The sequence below is a fragment of the Drosophila pseudoobscura genome, chromosome 2 (assembly GCF_009870125.1).
Source record: "Drosophila pseudoobscura strain MV-25-SWS-2005 chromosome 2, UCI_Dpse_MV25, whole genome shotgun sequence".
In the NCBI taxonomy this organism is placed as follows: Eukaryota; Metazoa; Arthropoda; class Insecta; order Diptera; family Drosophilidae; genus Drosophila; species Drosophila pseudoobscura.
In genome coordinates this window covers 27381569-27403477 of record NC_046679.1, presented here as the reverse complement: position 1 = coordinate 27403477, position 21909 = coordinate 27381569, and the positions used below count along the sequence as shown (strand labels likewise).

The 21909-nt window shown below is 44.8% G+C and overlaps 3 protein-coding genes across 3 annotated transcripts; 2 read left to right on the top strand and 1 right to left on the bottom strand.

The window, feature by feature from the left end:
* The first annotated feature begins 4730 nt into the window (after nt 1-4730).
* On the top strand, nt 4731-5610 carry LOC6897858 (uncharacterized). The gene is made up of 2 exons (XM_002137925.3): nt 4731-4890; nt 4959-5610. Exon 2 carries the CDS (start codon nt 4981-4983, stop codon nt 5554-5556), a length of 576 nt encoding a protein of 191 aa, XP_002137961.3. The 5' UTR covers nt 4731-4890; nt 4959-4980; the 3' UTR covers nt 5557-5610.
* Nucleotides 5611-12400: 6790 nt separating this feature from the next.
* On the top strand, nt 12401-12966 carry LOC6897857 (uncharacterized). Its single transcript, XM_002137924.2, has one exon. The coding sequence runs from the start codon at nt 12484-12486 to the stop codon at nt 12835-12837; it is 354 nt and encodes a 117-aa protein (XP_002137960.2). The 5' UTR covers nt 12401-12483; the 3' UTR covers nt 12838-12966.
* Nucleotides 12967-14394: 1428 nt separating this feature from the next.
* Nucleotides 14395-15491, bottom strand: LOC4802951 (classical arabinogalactan protein 9). Its single transcript, XM_001359727.4, has 2 exons — nt 15255-15491; nt 14395-15195 (listed from the first exon to the last, which is right to left on the bottom strand). The coding sequence occupies exons 1-2, from the start codon at nt 15370-15372 to the stop codon at nt 14438-14440; spliced, it is 876 nt and encodes a 291-aa protein (XP_001359764.3). The 5' UTR covers nt 15373-15491; the 3' UTR covers nt 14395-14437.
* Nucleotides 15492-21909: the final 6418 nt, after the last annotated feature.

The following is a 21909-nucleotide window of genomic DNA, read 5'->3' as shown; positions in this document are numbered from 1 at the left end:
TTATCTTATGATTCATTTGCTTAGAAAACAGAACACTGTTTTCGTGTTCAAGAAAATGCTACAAGAAAGTATCCTTTGGCATTTAATTTAACCTTTCAGGTCACTGTGCAATGAATGGGCCTTTTGGTCTGATTTGAAGCGTGAAAAGAAGGAAACGGGAAATTGTTCGTTAAAAACATTCGATTGCACGCTGAGTTGGGTAAACGATACGGATATACGTATCAGAGATGTAACGAGTCAATATCCAAGAGGATAAGGCGGAAGTACGAGTACGTCTTGCTGACAAAAGGGCACGTAATGTGAGGCAGGAAAGCGTACATCATTTGTGAATATTCTTAACAAGTAAGACTGCAGCTTTATAGATATTCTCGGAGATAAATACGAGTTTGTTAAATTGATGAATGAAAATATGCTGTAAAACAGTAAACAACTTTTGAAAAACCTGCAACATTGATGAATGAAGAGATCCGGCTCTTCAGTCCGTTGCTCGGCATCACCATCACCATCACCATCATCGTTATCCCCACCAGTCCCATCTCGTTGCCCATCCATCCTTAACGTTACAAGTAAATCTGTGAAATTAAAACAAAATGTCAAACAAAATGTGGCCCAGACCCACAGACAGACGGAGGCGAGGCTCGTTTTGCGTTTGTTTTGCTGTTGTGGTTGTTGTCGGTGGTTTTTCCCACTCCACATGTGGCAGGGGGCACAGGAACATCCGTCAACTTTTCATTTTTGTATTGCACACACATACGTATGCAGATAAAATATAAATACGATACACATACGGTTACTGCTGGTGGCTCTTGTCATTTTACATGTCTGAGACTTACACCCAAGCAGAGGGATGCGCCCAACTCCTCCCCATACCCATCCTGTTCGCGTATTCATATTCCACGAAGTGGAAAGAAAAGGTGTTGCAGGTGTATGTAATTGGCATTCATTGTATTGACAGCAGTAGAAGTGTGTATGTACAAATGGGTTGCATCAGTAAGATTAATATAATTTTGGCTAGTATTTTTTACTAATAAAGGCCACAAACGACACTTCCGGTTGATGGCATCATCATAATTTTGCAATGACACCTAATCTACCTTTTTTGGGTCCTCCTCTATTTATTTGATTTTATATTCTGCCATTTTGCAGCATTTTTATAGCATTTTTGCGATGGTGTGCAAGCAACGACAATTTCGAGCTCATTAAAAATTTTCAACTGAAATATTTTGCCGGAAGCGTTGTGTGTGTGTGTGTATGTGCACCCTCGACGAGGCACGTTCGCCACATGTGCTTGTTTGCCAGTAGCTACAGTGATCTATAAAAGTATACCACACTTAGATTTTGAAGAGAATTATAAAAATAAAGGATGTACAAATGGAATAGCCATCGTAGAATCTATTTCTATGTAAACATTTCTTGCTAATCTAATGTTTTTAGTTGTTTACCATTTGTAGCCACTGTTCGCATGCAAATGTGCTTGCGTATTTGTATTTTAGTTTTCCCCACATCTACTGGAATTAAACTACAAAATTACACACGGATATATTTAATTAGATGACATACCCCTATTATGTTTTATTTAGGACTTGGTTCCGTGCCCCCCACACACATGTCACAAGCCCCACACACCGACCGCATCACAGACTGTTCAGCAGTTTTTGCAACGTGATTTGTGTTCGAGTCACATCCGCGCAGGTGAAAATTAAGCCACCACATTTAAATGTGAATGTTAAGTAATATTTGTGGTCCTGCGAATGTGCGGCAGCCGACAGTCGGCGTGGGGTTGGGGTCAATGACTCAACCGAGATATAACCGATGCGATGCTGTTTAAAAGTTATAACACCCATACAAGTGTGAGTGTGCTCTGAGAATTCTATATTTTTTGTTGTCTCGTCTACGTCATTACCACTTTTATTGCCATACTCTGTGTCTGGATGGGTTTCCTGTATCGATGGGTCGAACGATATATCAATGACACACACAAGAACCGGATATCCACTATTCCCTCCTCTGGTTTCCATTTCAAGACAACTGGACCGAGTTTTTTTATACGTATAGAAATATTTCTTAGAACTATTGCTTGGCCTGGGGGAGGCGGTGTACTTTTTTCTTGTGCACTTTTTTGTGACATAAAACTCACAATCAGTCGCCATCTTAGTTGGTTGGCTTTTTGTCTGCGCTTCATTTCATTCCATTGTTAACATGATTCGATTTTTATTGCACCAGAAAAAGGATTTGCTCCATTTACCTCAAATGCTTTAGTGCTCACCCCCGCAGCACCCACCACCTCTTGCTCAACTCCTGCCGCCTGCCGGAATGGAATGGAATGGAAAGTGCTGTCGTCTTCATTTGGGTGGCAACTTAATTCATTTGATGCATTATTTAAATTGCAGCGCCAGCAGTGTCCTGGAAATCCGCAAAAGAGCCACAAAGCTTACGGTTCAATTCATTTGTTAGTGTGAACGTGAACCCCGGCAATCCCTAAACTGATTGGTTTCTCCTCCCATTGTCTGAAGGTTAAGCAAAGGATGTGCTAAGCCTCAGGGACTTTGCTTTGATAACAATTACTCATGAACACATCCGAGATTGAAGTGAATCGCACTCGGCCCCCGAAAGTAGTGCATTGAACTCTAGCTTTAAAGGAATTTGATCCATTCCATTCCCCATTAACAACGCGCACAGAAGTGTTTTATGGACTATTTTAATATTTCTGTAGTTTTTCCCTGCATTTTTACTTGAAAGTCTTGAAAAATTCAAAGTGATTTTGACAACACATGACTTTTTTTGACCAAGGTACTGCGTTTGCTCCAAACCAAAACCATATAAATCTGAAAAACAGCCATCAAGTTATCTATGAATGTTGTTTGTCCTTATGTCAATCCCTGGCTCTACTGTTTCCCCACATATTTTCTCATTCCCATTCGGCAGCTCTTAGAGAAAACAACTAAAGTTTTTGTCTAGTTTCAACATTTTTTGTTAAGTCTCAAATTTTTTGTTCGGTTCAAGGTAAACAAACATTTCCAAAATTCCTATAACAAAATAAATTTACTAAAGTAAATAATACAAATTTTTTGGTCAAAATATTTTGTAGAACTTTAACGGCTTAAACATGTGCGGACCTTGCTGTGGACCTTGCGGACCCTGTGGCCCATGCTGTGGACCCTGTTGCAGCCCTTGCTGTAGCCCATGCTGTGGACCTTGCGGACCCTGTGGTCCTTGCTGTGGACCCTGTGGACCCTGCTGTGGTCCTTGTGGAGGCTGTGGTCCATGCTGTGGCCCCTGTGGACCCTGTGGACCCTGCTGCGGACCTTGCGGACCGTGCGGACCTTGCTGATGCCATCGAAGGATCTCCGTCCAACACCTGCCTGCACCATGAACCACGAACTTAAATTTGAGACGACAATAGACAGGGATTAAAGCTTTCAAATTTCGAAAACCCAACAAAAAGGCAACATTGTCTCATTACGGGGTATGTGGAAAGCAGTTGGGGCACTGAGTTAAAGAACTGAATGTGCTTGATGAGTGGATGGGACTGGAGGCAGAAGACCTCATTAAAAAATCAAGCAAGCGCAGCCATGCTAATGGCAATGCGTAGACGCTGGAGTGGGGGCTTGACTTACCGATGACATGCACACAGACAACTCACAGATACACATACACACACGTGGGGTATCCATAGACCAGCACACACTTGTGTTGTTGTTTGGTAGCTGGGCTAATGGCAAATGCCAAACGAAATCGCAAAGAGAGAAGGATCCCAGAGTCCGACAATGGTTCTGCTTCAGGTTGAGTCTGGAAACTTGCAACATGCAACGCACACACACACACACTCAAGTACCATGGGGACAAAGGAAGCAGTTAATTTATGCCAACATGCTCAGGGTAATTGCCCCAATGCAGCTGAAGAATAAAAGTAGTCAAGGCAAGGCAAGAGAGTCAGTCGCAGTCGCAGCATTTAAATTAGCCAACTAGGGGATTTTAATTAGTGTCAAGTGCCTCAAAATAAATGGACGCCCGTCACTGCAGTGGTGCAGAGCAGTGGGCGTTGCAGGGAGCCAATCAAAGTGGATTACAAGTCAAGTCACTCATACGCCCTGTGAGCCCACTCTCCACTGCACAGTCAATTATTAATGGGAGCTCCCACCACTCGGGAGTGCAGTGTGGCAAAAGGGCTGACTGCTGACATCTCAATTCATTCTGGAAATCAGAAAAACCAGGCAAAATTGTTTATTGTATACTTGTATTAGAATGCCAGTGGTAAATGCCTGGGGAACTGATTTTCATCATTCATTTTCCGAGTCGACTTTTCCACTTTCAACGCTGAATTATGAAGGCTTCGCATCCCCATGAAGCCTGCATGTGAGTCAGTGGCCAGAACAAGCACAACTTGATGACGCAGTGCTGGGAATACGTCGAGATGGGGGAAATGTGAGAGATCGACTAAGGTGGCGGGCGACGGAGGCATGGTATCTGAGTGGCATGCAAATGGATTGCCCCATCGTGCAATTCGAGAAGCAGCAGCAGCAGCAGCAGAACTAGCACCAGCACCAGCAGGAGCCAGAAAGGGCTCCAATTTGAGCTTTACTGTGGCTGGGTGGCATCCAAGTCGAAACGCCTAATCAGGGTCATATGGATTTCCACGCGAATGAGCAAACCAGCAATCCGAGGACACCCATATGCCTCATCAATGTTAATTGGACTTGTTTTGGGAATTACATTCCCCAACCAACATAGATATCAATCTACCAATGAAATTCTTGTTCAAACATGTCAACGTTTTATTTTTCTGCCATTCCAGAGGTACGAGTATCTGGAAATTGTAGTAAATTGTCTGTTGTGGCTTATCATCACATCCAAAATTCAATCCGTTTATTTTTTGAATTCTTCTGAAAGGTACGACTGTTTTAATTCTGTAGTTACTGTGTGGCGTATCTTTTTAGACGTTGGTATTAAAATTTCAGTCTGTTGCAAAGTCCATCCCTAATGTCTCTACCGCCGGAAATACATCAAATAGACATCAACGATCGTCGCTACAGAGAACTTATCTCTCGGTATTATGGCGAAGCATTTCTCATGGCAACAGAGGCCTTAACGATTGGCGATGGCCTGCATGTGCGTGCTGGCCGAGGACCAAATTTTCCACCTGAGGAGTTCCGCATTATGCATGAGATCTTGAACTTTGATCTTGATGGGCCAAACGCACCACGCAACTTAGGCGCAGGCGATGCCCCGATCAGACAAATAAACCCCCATTCTTTATTTAACGACATCGACCACCAGCAGTCTGAGCAGGATGAAGTTCAGTTGGAGGACTTCGAAGAAGACGATGGTCCACTCAACTTGGGATTGTTCTCCATGGGCCGCCATTGGGGAGAAGCACAGCCTTACTTCAGTCCCCAACAGATTGCGCCTCGACGCCAGGCCCTGGAGCTGCGATTCACTGTCACGATTGACTTGAACTGGAGCTATTATAAGCAGATCTCCAAAATATTCGCCAAGATGGGATGGTGGGCGGCCTTGCGTTTGTCCTACTCTGAGCTCTTCTTCAATTTAGAGTAGGGTTCCAGCTCTTAACTAATGCAATAAAGAAACTATCAGAGCATTATATTCGAATCGAAAGTTGCCGTCGCTCTGTAAAACCCAATCCCAAAAGACAGCTTCATGCATATGCAGCACATCAGCATACGCCACCCGGCCCACATTATCATTTGTCCCCCACTGGCTTATGCCCCAGAACTCTCGGGGTCCACTCCCGCTCTGCTGCAGGTTACTTTTGTTGTCCAGGATCTTAAGCTACGCCACGGCATTCGCCATTCGCCGTTCGCCGCTGTTGTGCATTTATGGAAATGCCCCTGTGCCTGTGTCCTCCTGTTCGTGCGGCAGTGGGGCAACTTCGTGGCCGAACTAAACAAAAACACAGGAACAAAGCTGCTATTGGAGATAGCTGACTTTTGAATACCCTCACTCATGAAATATTGTATCTGTTTAAAGCCAAATAGAACGGGGAAATCCCCCATTATTCAGTTAGGGTATCCATTTATCGGTATCTCGCTACCCGCGCCTCTTTCGCATGCCGCAACTTTTACACAACGCACCCGAAATAACAAGCGATGAACAGCGCGCACAACACGCATGCATGTGGATACCGCATACACACTGTGGCACACGCACACACAGCACACAGTCATACCACACACACACACATACTCATATGGGAAAGACGCGCTGCGTTCATTTTGCGCCTTATCTGCGGTCGCAAGTGTTGCGCCATCGCAGCCCGAGTGCCTGAAATTATGCTAATTTTTGGGTTTTTATGCAGCCAGCGACGATGCCAACATGGGGCAGAAATCTGCATCGCATCCCCCAGCGTCGGAAGAGCCATCCGCTGCCTGCTCCACCAGCTCCACCAGCTCCAGCAGCTGCTGTTGTCGGTTGCTGCTGCTGCTGGTGCTGCTCCGGCTCCGGCTCCGGCTGTGCATTTTGTGGCGGCCATGGAGAAGAGAACGTGGAAATTTACAGTCAATGGGTGTACGAGTGGGAGTGCGAGGGAGGTTGGACAACTGATAACGCAGCATTAATAACACCCTCTTGGCCTGCTTTCTCTTTCTTGATGATTGAAAATCTTCAGTAAACAGCGCGCCCCAAAGTATGCAACATTCATTTACTTATCAGGCTCAGGGGGCACTTTCTGCTCAGCACAGGCATCGGCACAGAACAGAACAGGACAGGACAGGACTGCCGCTCTGGCTCGGTATTTGTGGTACATTTGGGAGCTAAGCAGCCACAAAAAGATGGGCAAAAAAAAAAGTCAAGCATCTGCTGCCCAATGGCTGGCATTGCCATTGCCACTGGTCTTGTTGCGGCCAGTGTTAACATAAAACTTGTCCAGCGATAAACTCTTGCCCGGCCTCGGACATTGTCCAGCAAACATTTGTTACCCATCCCATCCGCAGCCTCTCTTGCTGCCATTTCTACGATTGCTCCTGCTCGTTGTAGTAGTAGTGCTGTTTCTGCTGCATATTCAACGCCTTTTCCATTTCACTTTGCTCGGCCCAACATTTGAAATTTTCAAATTTCTGTTGCCAGGACTCTCCAGTGGCTACTTAGATACTCGACGAGTGGGTTGTCCTTGTTTTGTATTTTCTACATTAATACCTTTAGAAAAGTCCGATAGTTGTTGCAACCAGCATATTAAACCTTGGTAAATCACTGGCAAAGCAGGATTTCCTCACCACACAGTACTCGATCTGAAGCCAACGGAAGGCCTACAAGTCCCTGATTTTCGAGCATGATTCAGGCTTCATTCATATTCATACATGGGCTCATCTGGCTGCTGCTGCTGCTGCCGTTTCTCTGCAACTCTTATTTTCTGTAAATCAACACAATGGCGGGTAACAAAAAGGAAACTTTTCCCCGAACTGCCAGCCTTATCACTGGATCACCACAGGGTCAAGGGTTAATGAATTTCAACCGTAATTACTTGTTGGCCGAAAAGGGGGAGTGACTACCTCCCTCACGAGCCCTGTGTGCCGCCCCATCTTCCGCCTGATGGTTATTACCGCCGCCGACCAAGGGATCCTTTTAATTATTGTTTATAACCGTCGGATGCAACTTTATCTTGTTTATTTTATTATATTCATTTTTGTTTTTTTGTTTTTGTGTTCGCTTGTTTTTGCTCTCGTTCTGCCATTTAAATATTCAAACTGCGGTGAAAGTTTCGATTGTGTTTGCAGTTTTTCCGCTGAATATTTATACAATTGATATTGTTCCGTTCCGGCAAATTGTACTTTTGTTTTGCATTTATTTATGGGTTCGATTTCAGTTGCATATTTAATTGAAAGATTCGCGTTTTCTCCCTTTTCGGTCTGGTCTTGTTATGCAATTAAGTCAATTGTGGGGAATGCGAAACTTCGTTCTTCGGCGGTTCTTAGGTTCTTTATGGCAGGCCAAAGCCGATAACCTTTTGGGGGGGGATATCGCCCTTCCCATTTATATCCACCCCACAGTGGCGCAACCACCTGCCCTCCCCCTTCTGCCATATTTCAATGCGTCAACGTCTGTGTCTGCTTCGCTTGTCATGCATTTTACGCATGAGAAAATATTTTCAGTTAACAAGTGCGAGGCGAGGGTTGAGAGCCAAACAGAGGAGAAAAAAAACAGAGAGGGAGAGAGATGCAAAAGCAAAATGCACAAGAAAATTCCCATAAAAATAAATCGAAATAAGGCAAAGTTGCAAAACGGTGGCGTCGACGGGTAACAAACGATGCTCCATGCCAACGAGGCCAGCGGTCGGTCGCGCAGTCAGAAAGATTGGGGGGACAGCAGAGACTTCTGGGTTTGTTTATGGCGCGATATGAATGACACGTGACTGGGAGACACACCAGACAAGGGTAGAAGAAGGGGAAGGAGCAACAGCAGCAGGAAGAGCCACAGCAGACGCTGGTAAAAATTATGAAATTTAGCGCAAGCCACAGAGCTGGCTGGCTGGCTGGCTGGCAGGGAAAAAAATATACATTCAGCACAGACACAGATACCTTACACACCCATACACACAGTGACACATCCAGCTATATGACAGCTTTACCATATCGCACCTGCTGCACACACTCTCCAATGCAAGGACCATCGGAGGATGGGTGTGAGGCACGGAGCCTCGACTCGACTCGACTGACGGCCAATGCGCTTAGCACTTTCATTTCGTTTGCTGAAAATTGCTTAACCACAATCCATATGTATGCAGAATGGTGTCTCACACACACACACACCTCTGGAAATGATGGCATTAGCAACGTGAGCTTTACCGGGTTTTTTCCCGATGCCTTCCGCTCCCACTTAGCAAGCAACACGGCGAGCAACGCAACTGTTGCAAGGTGTCGCCACCAGCTGCTGCTGTGCGGCTCAATCCAACAGCTCCAACGGCTTAACACCTAGCTGTTCCTTTTTGGAATACCCTTGAAAAGGGTATTATAATTTTGCGCAGATACTTCGAAATCACGGAAAGAAAAATCTTCCCGCGAACTTGGCAAATGCTTTTTCCAGCAATAAAGAATTCCAGGCAAATGTCTAAATCATATAGCTGATCAATCCGCAAGGGTATAAAAAAGTTCCACCTTACTTACTGGTTCCCTCTGCCTTTTTTATTAGGTTTTCTTTCGCTATACCAACACGAAGAAGTGCCATATGTAAAGCATAATACAAGTATCACTCATTTGCAGTTGCTGGGCAGGCAGATAGACAGACAGAAACTGGCGGAATACTGAACAGTGTTGAATGACAAATAAAAACGTATTTCAATGTAATTAGTCAAAGGTTCGCCTTCGTAATACTTTGTAATTCCCCGCAAGCTTCAAAGTTTACGATACACCCCCATTTCACTCCCAATTTCCATATCCATTCTCTGGGTATATTTTGATTTATTCACAATCCTATTTATTTTCCATCAGCACCGTTTTCCTGACTGACTCTATTTTCCCCATTTGAATCGGCGCATGATGTAATTTATTTCCGTTTTTTCTTTGACTGAGTGAAGGAGAGTATGCGTGTGTGTGTGACAGGATTTCTCTCTTAAATAGGTAACGATTTCTTAGGCAATCCCTGTTGTAAGCTCTTATGCTCTTGTGTTTGAGTGTGTGTTTGTGTTTGTGTAGGGGCGTCCTTAATACGCATTAGTGTAGGTGTATATAGGCTGATTATGCCGCTGTGTATGCATTCGCATAAAATCTTTTATGCTGAAAATTCGCAAATGGAAATGTAAATTCGCCAAAGAACAGCTTAAAGCTCAAGAAAGGAAGGAAATTAAATGGATTTTTCTCTTATTTTATCACTCTATTTTCTTTATGAACCAACTAAACACAAAACAAATTCCCCGGCAATCAATTATAAAAGTTTCTTCCTCCTTTAGTTTCTTTAAACTTTCCCGTTAGCCGTTTAATGTGGAAGTTGCACCCTCCTTGACAAATCGGTATAATCGCTCTTGATTATTATTTGGCCAGTTGGTCGATGCCATTAATACTCGTATTTCCCCTGCCTCCCAGGGTTTGCTGGTGATTATGATTTGTGGTTTCGTGTTGCTTTATGGCCTGCCTGATTGTTGCATCTGAAAGTCCTTATAGTATATCTCGAAAAGTTAATTTCCCAATTTAGAATACAACTCAAGAACACAGCTCCAGCTGTTGGTGTTGACCCGAGGCAGGCCCTCATTTGTGGACTCATTTCGTCATGTGGAACTGCTGAAACATGACAAAGTCACTTAATTATTAGATGTCTGGAGGGTAATTGTAATAAAGTGGAACTGATTATGGTCCCAGAGCGTTTTTCTACTACCCAGAAGGTGACTAACGAATGGAAAAACGAATTGAAAACTCCATAATATATGATGTAAGTTGTACAAATATTCGTTCTTCAGTTCAAGCTACCAGATAACTATTCAGAAGGCCTACCATTTCCACCATAATTGGGTGGAAATAGGAGCTGTTTCTATCAATAAATAAATTCAGCTATAAATCATGGGCCGAACCCAGTTAGAATATAGTTTAAGGAGCCACTCGTAGCTAACCCTCTAAGCTACAGGAAGGAACATGTCAGTTGCATCAGACTCTCGCCTCGGCCTTTGGCCAACCACAGGACACGCTACCTCCTCGCACATGAACAGACACTCGCACAGGTGCCCCTCGAGTCAGGTGCGCCACCCATTTCCCACTCCACAGGACAGCAGCAGCAACAGCAGCAGTAGCAACCACAATGCCATGCCATTCGCACGCAAGCCACTCGCACTTCCTGTTTTTTGTTTCCATGGGCCACAAAGTCAAACGTCGCATATTAAACAACATTTGTCTGTCGCTCTTCGTGCGGATAAAGTGGCAAATGGAAGCAGCCCCCGACTGTGGCTATTCGCCCACATATCCCTATAAATCGTACATATATATTTAGACATCCCAACAGTTTCTCATTCCGCAATATATGTGTACACATATCTGTATGGAAAAAACTTGGAGATGGCCATAGAGTCCGAAGTGATTCAAGTGTCAATTTGATTAATTGAGCGTGCTGTTGAGGGGTTTCCAACGGATCCATTGAACGCGTATATACCATTGAGGAACAAAACATTCAGGCCAAATGATAATTCAATAAAAATGTTGCATAATGTTGGCCTTGCTTTTTATAGAATTTCATACACCAGCCAGACCCTCAGGCCCTCCTCCTCCGCGTCCACTATTTCAATGGCTAAAACGGAAATGAATTTTTCCGCTTGACCTAAATCCCACACATGCATAAATCTGTTGTTTGTGCTAGGATGGGATATTCTCTTGTATCAATTTAAGCTTTAAGTTTCTACATAATTTGAGGTTATTTTTTCTCTGTGCCGTGGCTGTGCCTCTCAATTGCCCCTCGAGTCTCGGAATTGACAGGATAATTTATGCTGAAAGTGTTGAACGTGTTGAGTGGGAACGTGAAGGCTGAAGGACCCAAAGTACACCAACAAATGGCCCTCGAGGATGGGGTACTAGAGAGTTTAGCTAATTGGGAATATCATTTTAATAGTCGGTGATGCCATGGCATTCGTTCCATTTTTGCCAGACAGACAGCTAGAAAGACAGATAGACAGACAGACAGGCATCCACTTGCAGCTGCAGCCTGTTCGCACAGCTGATATATTGTCATTCATATGTTGTGTCAGCAATTTGTTAGCTTTATGGCTGCTGCCACGCCCCCAGCTGCCACAGCCACAGCCACACAGAGCCAGACCTCCACAGAGAGAGCCCCGACAGAGCAAAGAAAGGGTGCAAAAAAACATAAAACTTGCATACATAAATTGTATTTATGCACTCCACACTCTGCATTCTGTCATTTCCTGATTTCCATGTGTGGTGTGTGTGATGTGTGTGATGTCTGTGCCACTACTGATGTTCCTGTCCCTGGAAAAAGGGCGAATTAAAAAGGATAAGCTCCACAATTTCCATCTAATTTGAGATGGCAAGTAAGTATTTTTACAATTCCAATTCCAATTTCCCAATCTCTGGGTTACTTTCCGCATCGATCCCTCACGAATTTTGATTCCTCTTTTGGCTGTCCAACAATTCGAACTCTTTGGAGTTTTATCGTCCCTGTTTTATACTTATACTCGTATGTTCATGTGTCTGTTTGCTACCTTGATTACAGTTCAACTTATTTTCTTTTGGCCCCATGCGTTACGGGGAAAGGGGCGTTGGCGGAGGTTACTAAAAAGTTAGTTTTGTTGGAGTTTTCTCGGTTTCAGTGCAAAATGTTTTTATATGCCAAAGTTTTTTATATTGCAATTTAAGAAAACTATAAATTGCATTTGCTCATAAGTTGCGCCGGACTTGCAACTTCTCTCAGAGCAAATTAGACTGGCAAACAATCAAATATTCGTAAGTCAAGTTGGCTTCGAATTCGAAGCAATAATCATTGAGGAAAATCAAATTAAATTTAAGAATCCTGGACAATATACAAGCTATACAATTCTCAATGCAGGATCCACGCAAAAACGATCTAAAAAAGCTGACCAACGCCATCAGCTTCCTCCAAAAGCGCAAGGAATCTCATGAGCAGGAGCTCCTATTCGAAGAGAATCAACTGAAGAGGATTCTGGCCGTGCAGGATGCAGCCCACAAGAAAATCGAGCAAATGGCAAAGATGCAGGACTTGCAGTGGCTACTGTCACAGGATCGTCATGAGCTGAACAAACTCATGGAAACTCTAAAGACCTTCCTGGACATGAACCAGGATATGCAGGATACAGGGTTCTACAAGGCAGCCACCATCTACATCGACGAGCACTGCAATGAGTCGGAACTTAAGGCACCACAGCTACCGCAGTAACTTTCTTATTCCTGATCCCCCGTTGAGCCACACGCAGAAAAAAACTTGTTAATCTCAGTTCTATGGCCAAAAGTTATGATAATAAAAGAACAACTAAATGGGGTCTTGCTGTCCGCATGGAAACATAAATCCGTGAAGGACAAAACTTCCTGTTGAGATCTTAATTATGCACTTTTTCTGCGGACGGATTACCTTAGAGCATGCACTCTTCGTACTCTTTGGGTACTCCTGGGGACTACCGCTGCCTCTCTCTACTATCTACTATCTCGCTTCCCTGTATCTTTTTCTTGCTGGGCAGTTGACCTGAAAAAAAGTATGCAGCCCGAACCGCATGCTGAAGTAATTTCTACTTAGCCACAACTAACTACGACCGGCATGGAAAAGTGTTGGGAAAAACTGAAGAGGAAACTTTGGAACGCCTCAAAAATTAAAATAAAGTGCCAAGAAAGTGAAAAGCGAGTGCCGGTTGCCGGTCTGCCCCATGCTACTTCGTGAAGCTCGTGCCTCGTGCTACGGTGCAGGACGGACCCAGCAGCATCTTGAAGTTGGCCAAAGCCGCGGCCAAAGCTAAAGCCAGGCCAGAGGCAGCAACAGCAGCAGCGGCAGTAGCGGCAACTTCCGTTCCTGGGGCCAGCCCCAACCACTTCTTGTTTCCATTAGTTTCCCCTTTTTCCCTGCGGCCGGTATGGAAAAACTGTTGCCAGTGTGTGTGTGTGTGTGTGTGTGTGTGTCTGTGTGTGGGCGGTCGTGTCCATGTCCATGCCTCTCTTAATAATTTGTAACTCATTTTGTACTCGGCGCAGCAACAACGGCAAACGCTTCACCTTTTGAGTCCCGCTCTAGTCGTAGCGACAAAGCACAAAGTGAAAAGTGTGGGAAATGGAAAGTTGTGTGCCCAAAAGTCGACGAAATAAATGGGAATTCTTCTGGTTTCTGTGAAAGGACATTGCATTTGGGTTAACAGGCAAATTACATAATTGAAGTGGTCCAAAAACAAGTGCAAAAGTGTGTGAGAATGCATGAGAGCCCTTTGACCTTCGTGGGTTTCCTCAAACATCTCAAAATTCAAATACCAATGCAAGCCGTAACGGCTCAGGCTCAGTGGCGCCGCGACGAACCGAACAGCGTGACGCGGATGTTTCCAAAACTACAAGTGCGCTTCTGGCGGCAAAATTTACTTACTCTAGCGCTATTTCTCCACGTAGTCTAAATTTTTCGTCTTACAGGTTTAGAGCAACTGAAAAAAGTGAACGGATATTGAAATATTGAAGACACGCGACACCTAGTGGCGTACAGCCACCTGTCGTCTTTTCTGTAAGAAATAAATATTGCGCCCTAAGGAAAATAGCGGCAATAAATAACAACCGATTTAGATTCGTAGATAATTTGTTGGTGTAAATGTAAGGTGCGTGTAGATATATGGGCGCGAAGTTCAAATGTGCGGGCCACTCTTGTGATAATTTTCGGTGCTCAGCATGGAACCCATCCCGCTCTGATAAAGATATTTTTAAGATCACAGATGATGCATTATTATTATTATTATTTATTGTTCAAGAGTTCAAAGTTAAGGTTAAGGTTTAATGTTAAGCAACAGGTTAATTCAGAAAGCCTTATAGCTATAGAATATCGCGATAATGACAAGAATTCCCTGGGGAATCATCAGCGATGCGGCCGATGATTTCTTTTTCGGATAGTAGACGGTTTTCTTCGAGAGCACAATCACGTGGGGCGTTTGGCCAGGGGCTGGATTAGGCTGTGCCGTCTGCTGGGAGGTCGGTTGGGCAACAACAGGAGCAGGGGCTGCCACATGTGCAGCTCCATTGTGACCAGGCTGTGCTGGAAGCGCAGGAATAGCCGACGAAGAATTGGAGGAATTGCTAGCGACCGAAGCCGTGGGTGCAACCCAGCCGGCAGCAGGTGCTGGAGAAGGAGCAGGAGCAGCCGTAGCCGCTGGGACTGGAAGAACTGGTGAAGGTTGTGGCATCACCGGAACAAATGCTGCACTCGGCGACATGGCAATGGCAGGAGCCGGCTGATGGGCTTGTGTCAGGGTGGGGCAGATCAGATGCTCGGTTTCCGTGTAGGTTTTCGGGTGGCCTGGATTGGGCTCTCTGATAGTCTGCTTGTAGCAGCCATTGGCATCGGGCTGACCCGTTTCGATTACCGTCAACTTCCTGGGATCGGGTGTGGTCTGCATGACTATTTGGACTGGAGCTGCTGGTGCGCCCGCTGGATAGTAATGGTGGACCTGGGCCACAGGAGCTGGTGCTGGTGCTGAGGCTGCAGCTGGCGACTGGCTTTTGGCAACCGCATGGCCAATCATGCCACCCGCCAGGACGCCACCCAACATGCCCACGCCTGCAGTAAAGGAGAGTTTATTGAGGAGGATCTTTCACATTAAGAGGAAAGTGTCTCACCAAAAGCCCGTTTGCGTCCACGTCCAGGGCGTGCCTGGCTAAAAGGCACCAGCGTCAGTCCGAGGAGGGCTACGAGGAATAAAACTTGGACCAAACGACGTCCAGACATGGTGGTCATTGAAAGAATGAGCACGAGTTCTGCTAGGTATATTTGGCGAAATCGGCGTTCAGACCAGAACTGATCGGAATAATGGAACGCTTCTGACTCAGTGCCAGCCGAAGGTGTCGAAGAATGTTTTTTCCACAGCGCAAATGTTTGAACAGTTGCTTTTGGAAAGTTCAAGAAATATATTTTTGTGATGCTTTAATTGAATTTTATGCGGCACATGAAACGCTCATTACCACGGCTGTGCTGTGTGAGTCTTATACCACTTCAAGGTGTACTTGGGGTTCGATTCTCTTATTTGATTTTTCTATGAGAGGTGTGTATAAGAGTATCGCTTATGTCATCTTATATATATATCTTTAGGCTGTTCACTCTATAGACAAAGATCAGTGTTATTCGCATTCCGAGGGTTATTTGAAGCAAAGAAATGAATCCCGCCTGACTTTCTTCCTCTAAATGAAGCAGAGTACTGTACGGTTATTTCTTTAATGGTGTTCTCCTGTAACCCTCCCAGAATCCATGCATGACATTCCGATTGCCTCGCCTCATCAGAGACCCGTCAGTCCATGCCTTTGGCTGCCATTGTTCTGCTGTCATAAGTCAATTGTTGCCAGTTTGAAGATACATATATCAAAATATGAGCAGAATATGATGCGGCAACAATGAAGTGGCAGCCCCCGTAGTACACATAATGGAGAACGTGTACGTGGCTTAAAGTGGTGTGATTTAAGGCCAAAAGTTGCCAAAAAATAATAATGGAGTCTGAAAAAAGACCAAAACTTTAATTGTTTAATGAGACTCGGTCTGTCCGTGTCTCCTGGTAGACGCCCTTTTGGATTTCTTTTCTGCTGTGGCCAACAGGAGTCGTACCAGCTGGCAGACTGGTTGTTAAGTCCGGCATATGGCACGTGAGGCACCAAATACGAGGACTGCTCCGTTTAATTTTCATAATCTTTGGAGCCAAACGCAGGAAGGACACGCAATATGGTTTTGGTTAAGGAACACAAGGAAATGAAAGGCAACGAATGGAGCGATGGTCTCCTTTCCTTGGCTCTTGGGCAACGGTATTGATTAAATCGGCTTAAAGCTTTGACTAATGATGACAGAAGAGATCTCTGGCTCTAGCTCGACTCTGGCTGGAGGAGAACATGAGGCGTTAGAGCGCATAATTCGCTGGTGGAAAGCGCCAACTCATTGAGCGAAGGGTGGGGCAGCGGCAATCGCTTTGGTGTCGAAATGACCTGCATCAAATGTTCAGGGCAGAGCCATGAGAAATCTCCAGTCATTTGTATTCGGGGGATTTGCCGGCAATTTGTGAGACGCGACTTTAATTCGCTTAATAAATATTTGTTTAGTTTCTCGACTACTCTCGCCCAGGTTGCGGTCATGGGGAAAAGGATCTGCTCTCCGGCACATGCACACAAACACACACACACAAAGGACAATTGTCAATTGCAGGACATTCTTTGCCTTGGGGGTGCGGGTGCGACACTTGAGTTCCACTTCCTTGCCGGCCATAAATCACTCGCTGAACGCTGAACCGAGATGACGACGAAAATGTCAGAGACAGGATGCGCAAGGATAGCGTAGCGAAGGAGGACCGACGACGGTAAGGAGGCAGTGCAGCACAGTTGATGGACATGGACATGAGCGAACGTCTTGGGGCCATAGACCTTCCACTCCCGGAAGGATAATGATGCGCAAATCGCTGGCAGTCATCGCTGTCCATCAGCCAGCCCTCGGCTCTGCTTTGTTTCATGTTTTCGGCTGTTCGGCTGTGGCTGTGGCACTGGCACTGGCTCTTAGCCGCCTCTATTATCCTTAATGCGAGTCACTTTGTTAGAAACGTCAGTCGGCCTGCAAGCGCCATTATCATCATCGTGTTGCCGGACGGCTATCCTGGCTGGAGGAAAAAAATATGATTCGGAAAATGTGCAGACACACTGGCCCCGCCTTGTCTTTTCCTTTTCCTTTGCCTTTTCCTTTACCCCCCATTCTTGCTTTATGCTTTTCCCCAACCGAAAATGCACGAAAATAAAGATAAAACATGACAGGCGGGTTCACATTCAGTCATTTATAATAAGCCCAATATGACCATGTGGCTCCCGCTCCTGCTACTCGTTCAGGCCCTCCCACCCCTCCATAGTTTATATCTGCTTAGCCTCCAGTTACAGTCCGACCTGGCACATAATGCACTGCAGATTGCAGACGGTTAAGCCTGCTGCTGGAAAACCTAATGAAATAATTGATGTGAGCTATTTACAAGCATCTAATTCCGATTCGATGGCCAGTCAATAAAAATATGCCATAATTATATAGAACTGTTGCTGCCTCTCGTCTGACGTCTCCCCTTCGGGCCTGGGCTTAGGTTAACCAGACCAAAACCAGTCCACGGCACTGGCTGCAATGTTAATGACATAATTTAAAAAGCATTTCATTAATAGCTGATGTCAGAGGCCCAGGAAGAGTCTGCACTCTGGGGCAATTAAAATGCGGACAAAGAAAGCCAGAGGACAACGTTGTGATTGGAAATTCAAAATGCTGGATAGGCCAGAATGTTAATGGTAATTAAAAGCTGTTCGAATAGGAGACGAATGAATAAGTTGTAGGCTCTTTAAAGGAGAGCCTCTGAATGAAGGAGGCTCTGCTCCTTTGGCGATGCCTGGCGAGGATTTTTTACCATGAGCAAATGCTTATCTTGAACTTTGGCATCGGCTTGGTGCCGGCGCTGGCGGCGGGTACACAAAATATGTTTGCTATGCAACCCCCCGGAAGGTCCTGAGATGTCGTCCCGATGTCCCCTGGTCTTGGCCACAAGCAAAGAGCATGTCAAATCATTTGTATATAATTCACATCCTTTTGGCTCTTTGTGCCTGCCCCAGTGATTTATGGGCTGCGCTGCTCTTCTGCTCTTCTTGCTGCTGCCATGTTTAGAAATGTTGTTTCGTTTCTCTTGTAAATACCCACGAGTACGGGTCCTCGTCCCCGTCCTCGTGCTTGTTCTTGTTCTCGTTTTGGGACACATTCCAAATTGGTCCGTGCAAATTGTTTGCCTCAGCACTATTATCCTTTTCGCAGGATGTCGCTGCTGTTGCTGCTGCTGCTGCTTGCCTCTCTTTTTAAGTAATTGCTGACTTCTGCCATTTCGGCGGTGAGTTATACGTTTTCGATACGAAAATTTGATATTCCGACCACATGCTGTGATTAAATTGCTTATGCCATCTACTGGTCCTCGCCCGGCCCTCATATCATAGTATCGCATCTCCAGGAGGTGTCCTACGGTTTGTTTTGGTTCATTTTGTTTATTTGGTTCCTGTAATTGAAAATAGTTTTTGGCATTGAGAGAGTGGGAGGAGGCGTGACTGCGATTACAGTTGTAGATTACAATTTGATCCAAAGTATGGATGGGATGATCACTTATAGGGTATCAAATGTGGCACCGCCGCAAAGCTATCTCTAATTGTTTCCTATGTTTTATAATTTTCAACTTTTGAACCCGCCTGCTGTGCCATTTATCATAACTAAAAACAACACTAAAACCTTTATGCAATACTTGAAAATGTAAATTTTAGTAAATTGAAAATCGAGTCTCGAGCATTGCGAAACCGCAAAACCCATCGCCCAATAAGTTTTCCAACCGAGCAGCAGCAGCCCTGTCCGGCCAAAAACTTCAAGACGAACACGAACATGTGCATTTGTCATAAATTAGAAACTGTAACTTGTATGGGGGCTTGGGCTTCGACTGACTGACTTTTTGTGCTCTCCTCTCGGTCCAGGTCCAGCCAACACTTAAATTTATTGCAAATAACTCTTTCCCTTCATAACTTTTTCTGGCCACCCATTGGACCGAGTACGAGTATGGTTTGCATTTGCTTGCTGTTGGGTTAATTTTTTAGCTAAGCAAACTAATCAACGCCCCTAATTCGGACACTGTGGAATGTTGGGTCGCAGATTGGAATGGAGACGGAGATGGCTCTGGGTATGAGGCAATGGCCAGGGGCTAAATGAAGTGTGCACAGACCCCTTTCAATTAAGAGTATAACTACAACGAGTATTCGTATCTTTCTGTGTGTGCACTCAAAAGTGAACAAACAACAAAATCTGAGCCGGTCAACGCATATAAATCTTGGCCTAAGTGTTGTGGTCATTTAGCAAATGTCCAGCACTGTCCAGCCATGCAAATTTGTAACCAACACCCTTACCTTATCGCTTCTGAAGATGGGTGCTCTTTGGCTGTGATTTATAAAATGTATTAATTAAAGTGTCCCAAGTGGCGTACACAAAACAATGGGCGGGGGAGATGGATCGTCGTGGCAAGGGAGAGTCTCGTTTCAGAGAGGAGAGCATTAAAGCCAGCATCTTTTGCCATTTTGCTTTAATTCTAAAATCTTACAAGAAAGATTAAAAATATGGCCAATAAAAATATCATTTATCCGCCTGGGGACAATTTTCCAGACATCTTTCTCATCGCCCACACTTTCTTTTTCTCTACGTCTGTCCCCACTTCTCTTCCCGAGATTCGCTCCTCCTTCCACACATAAACACATAAGTGGTAGTCCTGTCAAAGTCAAAAATAAACGCAGCGACAATAATGATTTATGTGAACCGAGTCGAAAAAGCAAGGATCCTTGCTTGGTGAAAGGAAGCCAAGACGCAGGAATGGGGGCTGGTCTGGGACCCCATATGAGAATCTCGCGGAATATGCTAAAGTAGGACGGAACCAAATTGGAGTTGGAAAAGCGCGACAAATGTGAGTATAATTTGTAAGACAGCAAATGGGGGATAGAGACTGAAACAACAGACCTCTCGCAGTGGGATATTGAAATCATTTCTGTAATTATTAAATACGAATAAAGCCATAAATCTTGCCAAAAATATTAGACCAATCATGAAGACTCGGGAAGTAATTCTCTTTAAATATATTCAACTTAAATAGTTATTCTCTCCATTTCCCCAAGGGTCGTAAGTGCCAATAAAAAGTTTTGCGCCGGACAGGAAAAGTTTTCCCCCTTTGGGTGTGAAATTGTCGATAATATTTGGTCATAAAACGATTTGCAGATATTGACTGTTGGAGCCGAAAAAAATTCTGTGGGAAAATACTTTTCAGAAATGGTATACATCCCAAAACAAATTAACTGCCTTTAAAGAAATTCTTCTGAAAAATTTAAAGCATTTAATTGATTTCCACAGACATTGGCAGAAAAAGTGCCGACAAGCATTACCGAAATTTGAATTTTCCAAAAAGCAAAGCCAATCAGACGGCCCGCGCACCCCCTCTTCTGGCCAGATGCCGTGCCAGTTCATAAGCCACAGATAGAAGGAGGAAGAGAGAGAGAGAGAGAGAGAAATGCAAAACCGCCATAATAAAGGATAATGTCGGCGCATATTAAATAAATGACTTCCGTTCGCCTCTCAGTCGTCGTCGTTGTCGTAGTCATCGTCTAGGTCTCGAACCGAACCCCACAACGTTTACTCCAAAGGGAAAACAAGCGAAAGGATATTGAAATGAGTTGGTGAGGAGAAGGAAAATGCAAATTCATGCCGGGCGGGAAATGACGTGTGCAAAATTTCACAGGATGATGATGGGGCGAATACCCCGTTCGGTTACCCGCTTTCAAGTGCTTAATTAAAAACTTCAACACATTTAAAAGAGCATTAAAGGAGGACAGGAAGTGGCCATCATTCCTCGCGGCTGTGATTTCTTTTTTGGCAAGGACAGGACAGAACAAGGCTTTAGGCATCGCTTTGACCTGTTGCCCCACTAAATGCAGAAGTTCTCACAGCTCCGTCGATCGTCTGTCGCTAATTACAAGCGACCCATGTGGCAGACCAAGCCTAATCGCTGTTTAAGTACACGGTAGTGGCTTTGGCTTAAACGCGAATTACGCCCAATGTCCGCAAAGAACGGCTCGACGCGGATCGACTCCGCAACTCCGCAACTCTGCACAGCGGCACAGCAGTAGACTCATGACCATTTAATGTAAACAATAATTAAAAGTCACAGTCAGAGCCACAGTCAGTGGCAGAGTAAGAGTCCCGGCCAAGACTCTGCAGCCGGTACCTCCCGACTCCAGAGCCGAGGCTCTCTGGAAGAATCTCTCTCTCTTTCTCCCCCTCAGATTTTATGGCTTAATAGCTGCAAAGTGCCAGCCAGGCTGTTTCTGGTGGGTTTCTGTGGCTTGATTATAGTGCTTACTGGCTATAAGAGTACTATGCTTATAGCCATCGCTGGTACTGGCCGGCGCCATATTCAGACGTAGTCACACCAGCGGAACGGAGGAGAGCTCTGACAGCGAAGGGTATGATTATATTACCTGATCTGGATCATTGTTAAGTCAGTGATATATTGGAGTGACATCCCTCATACATAGTCATGATCTATCCATTCTATGTTTGTTATATCTTAGTTCTTGGAATACGTTGGAATGTAGCAGTTGTAGGGTTTCGCAGCTAAAAACCATTATCTATACAATTTGAGTATATCCTTCTATCGTTGCCCTCAAGAAACCACTTTCCGAATCAAGAAAATCCTTAACTTTTTGTCCCATC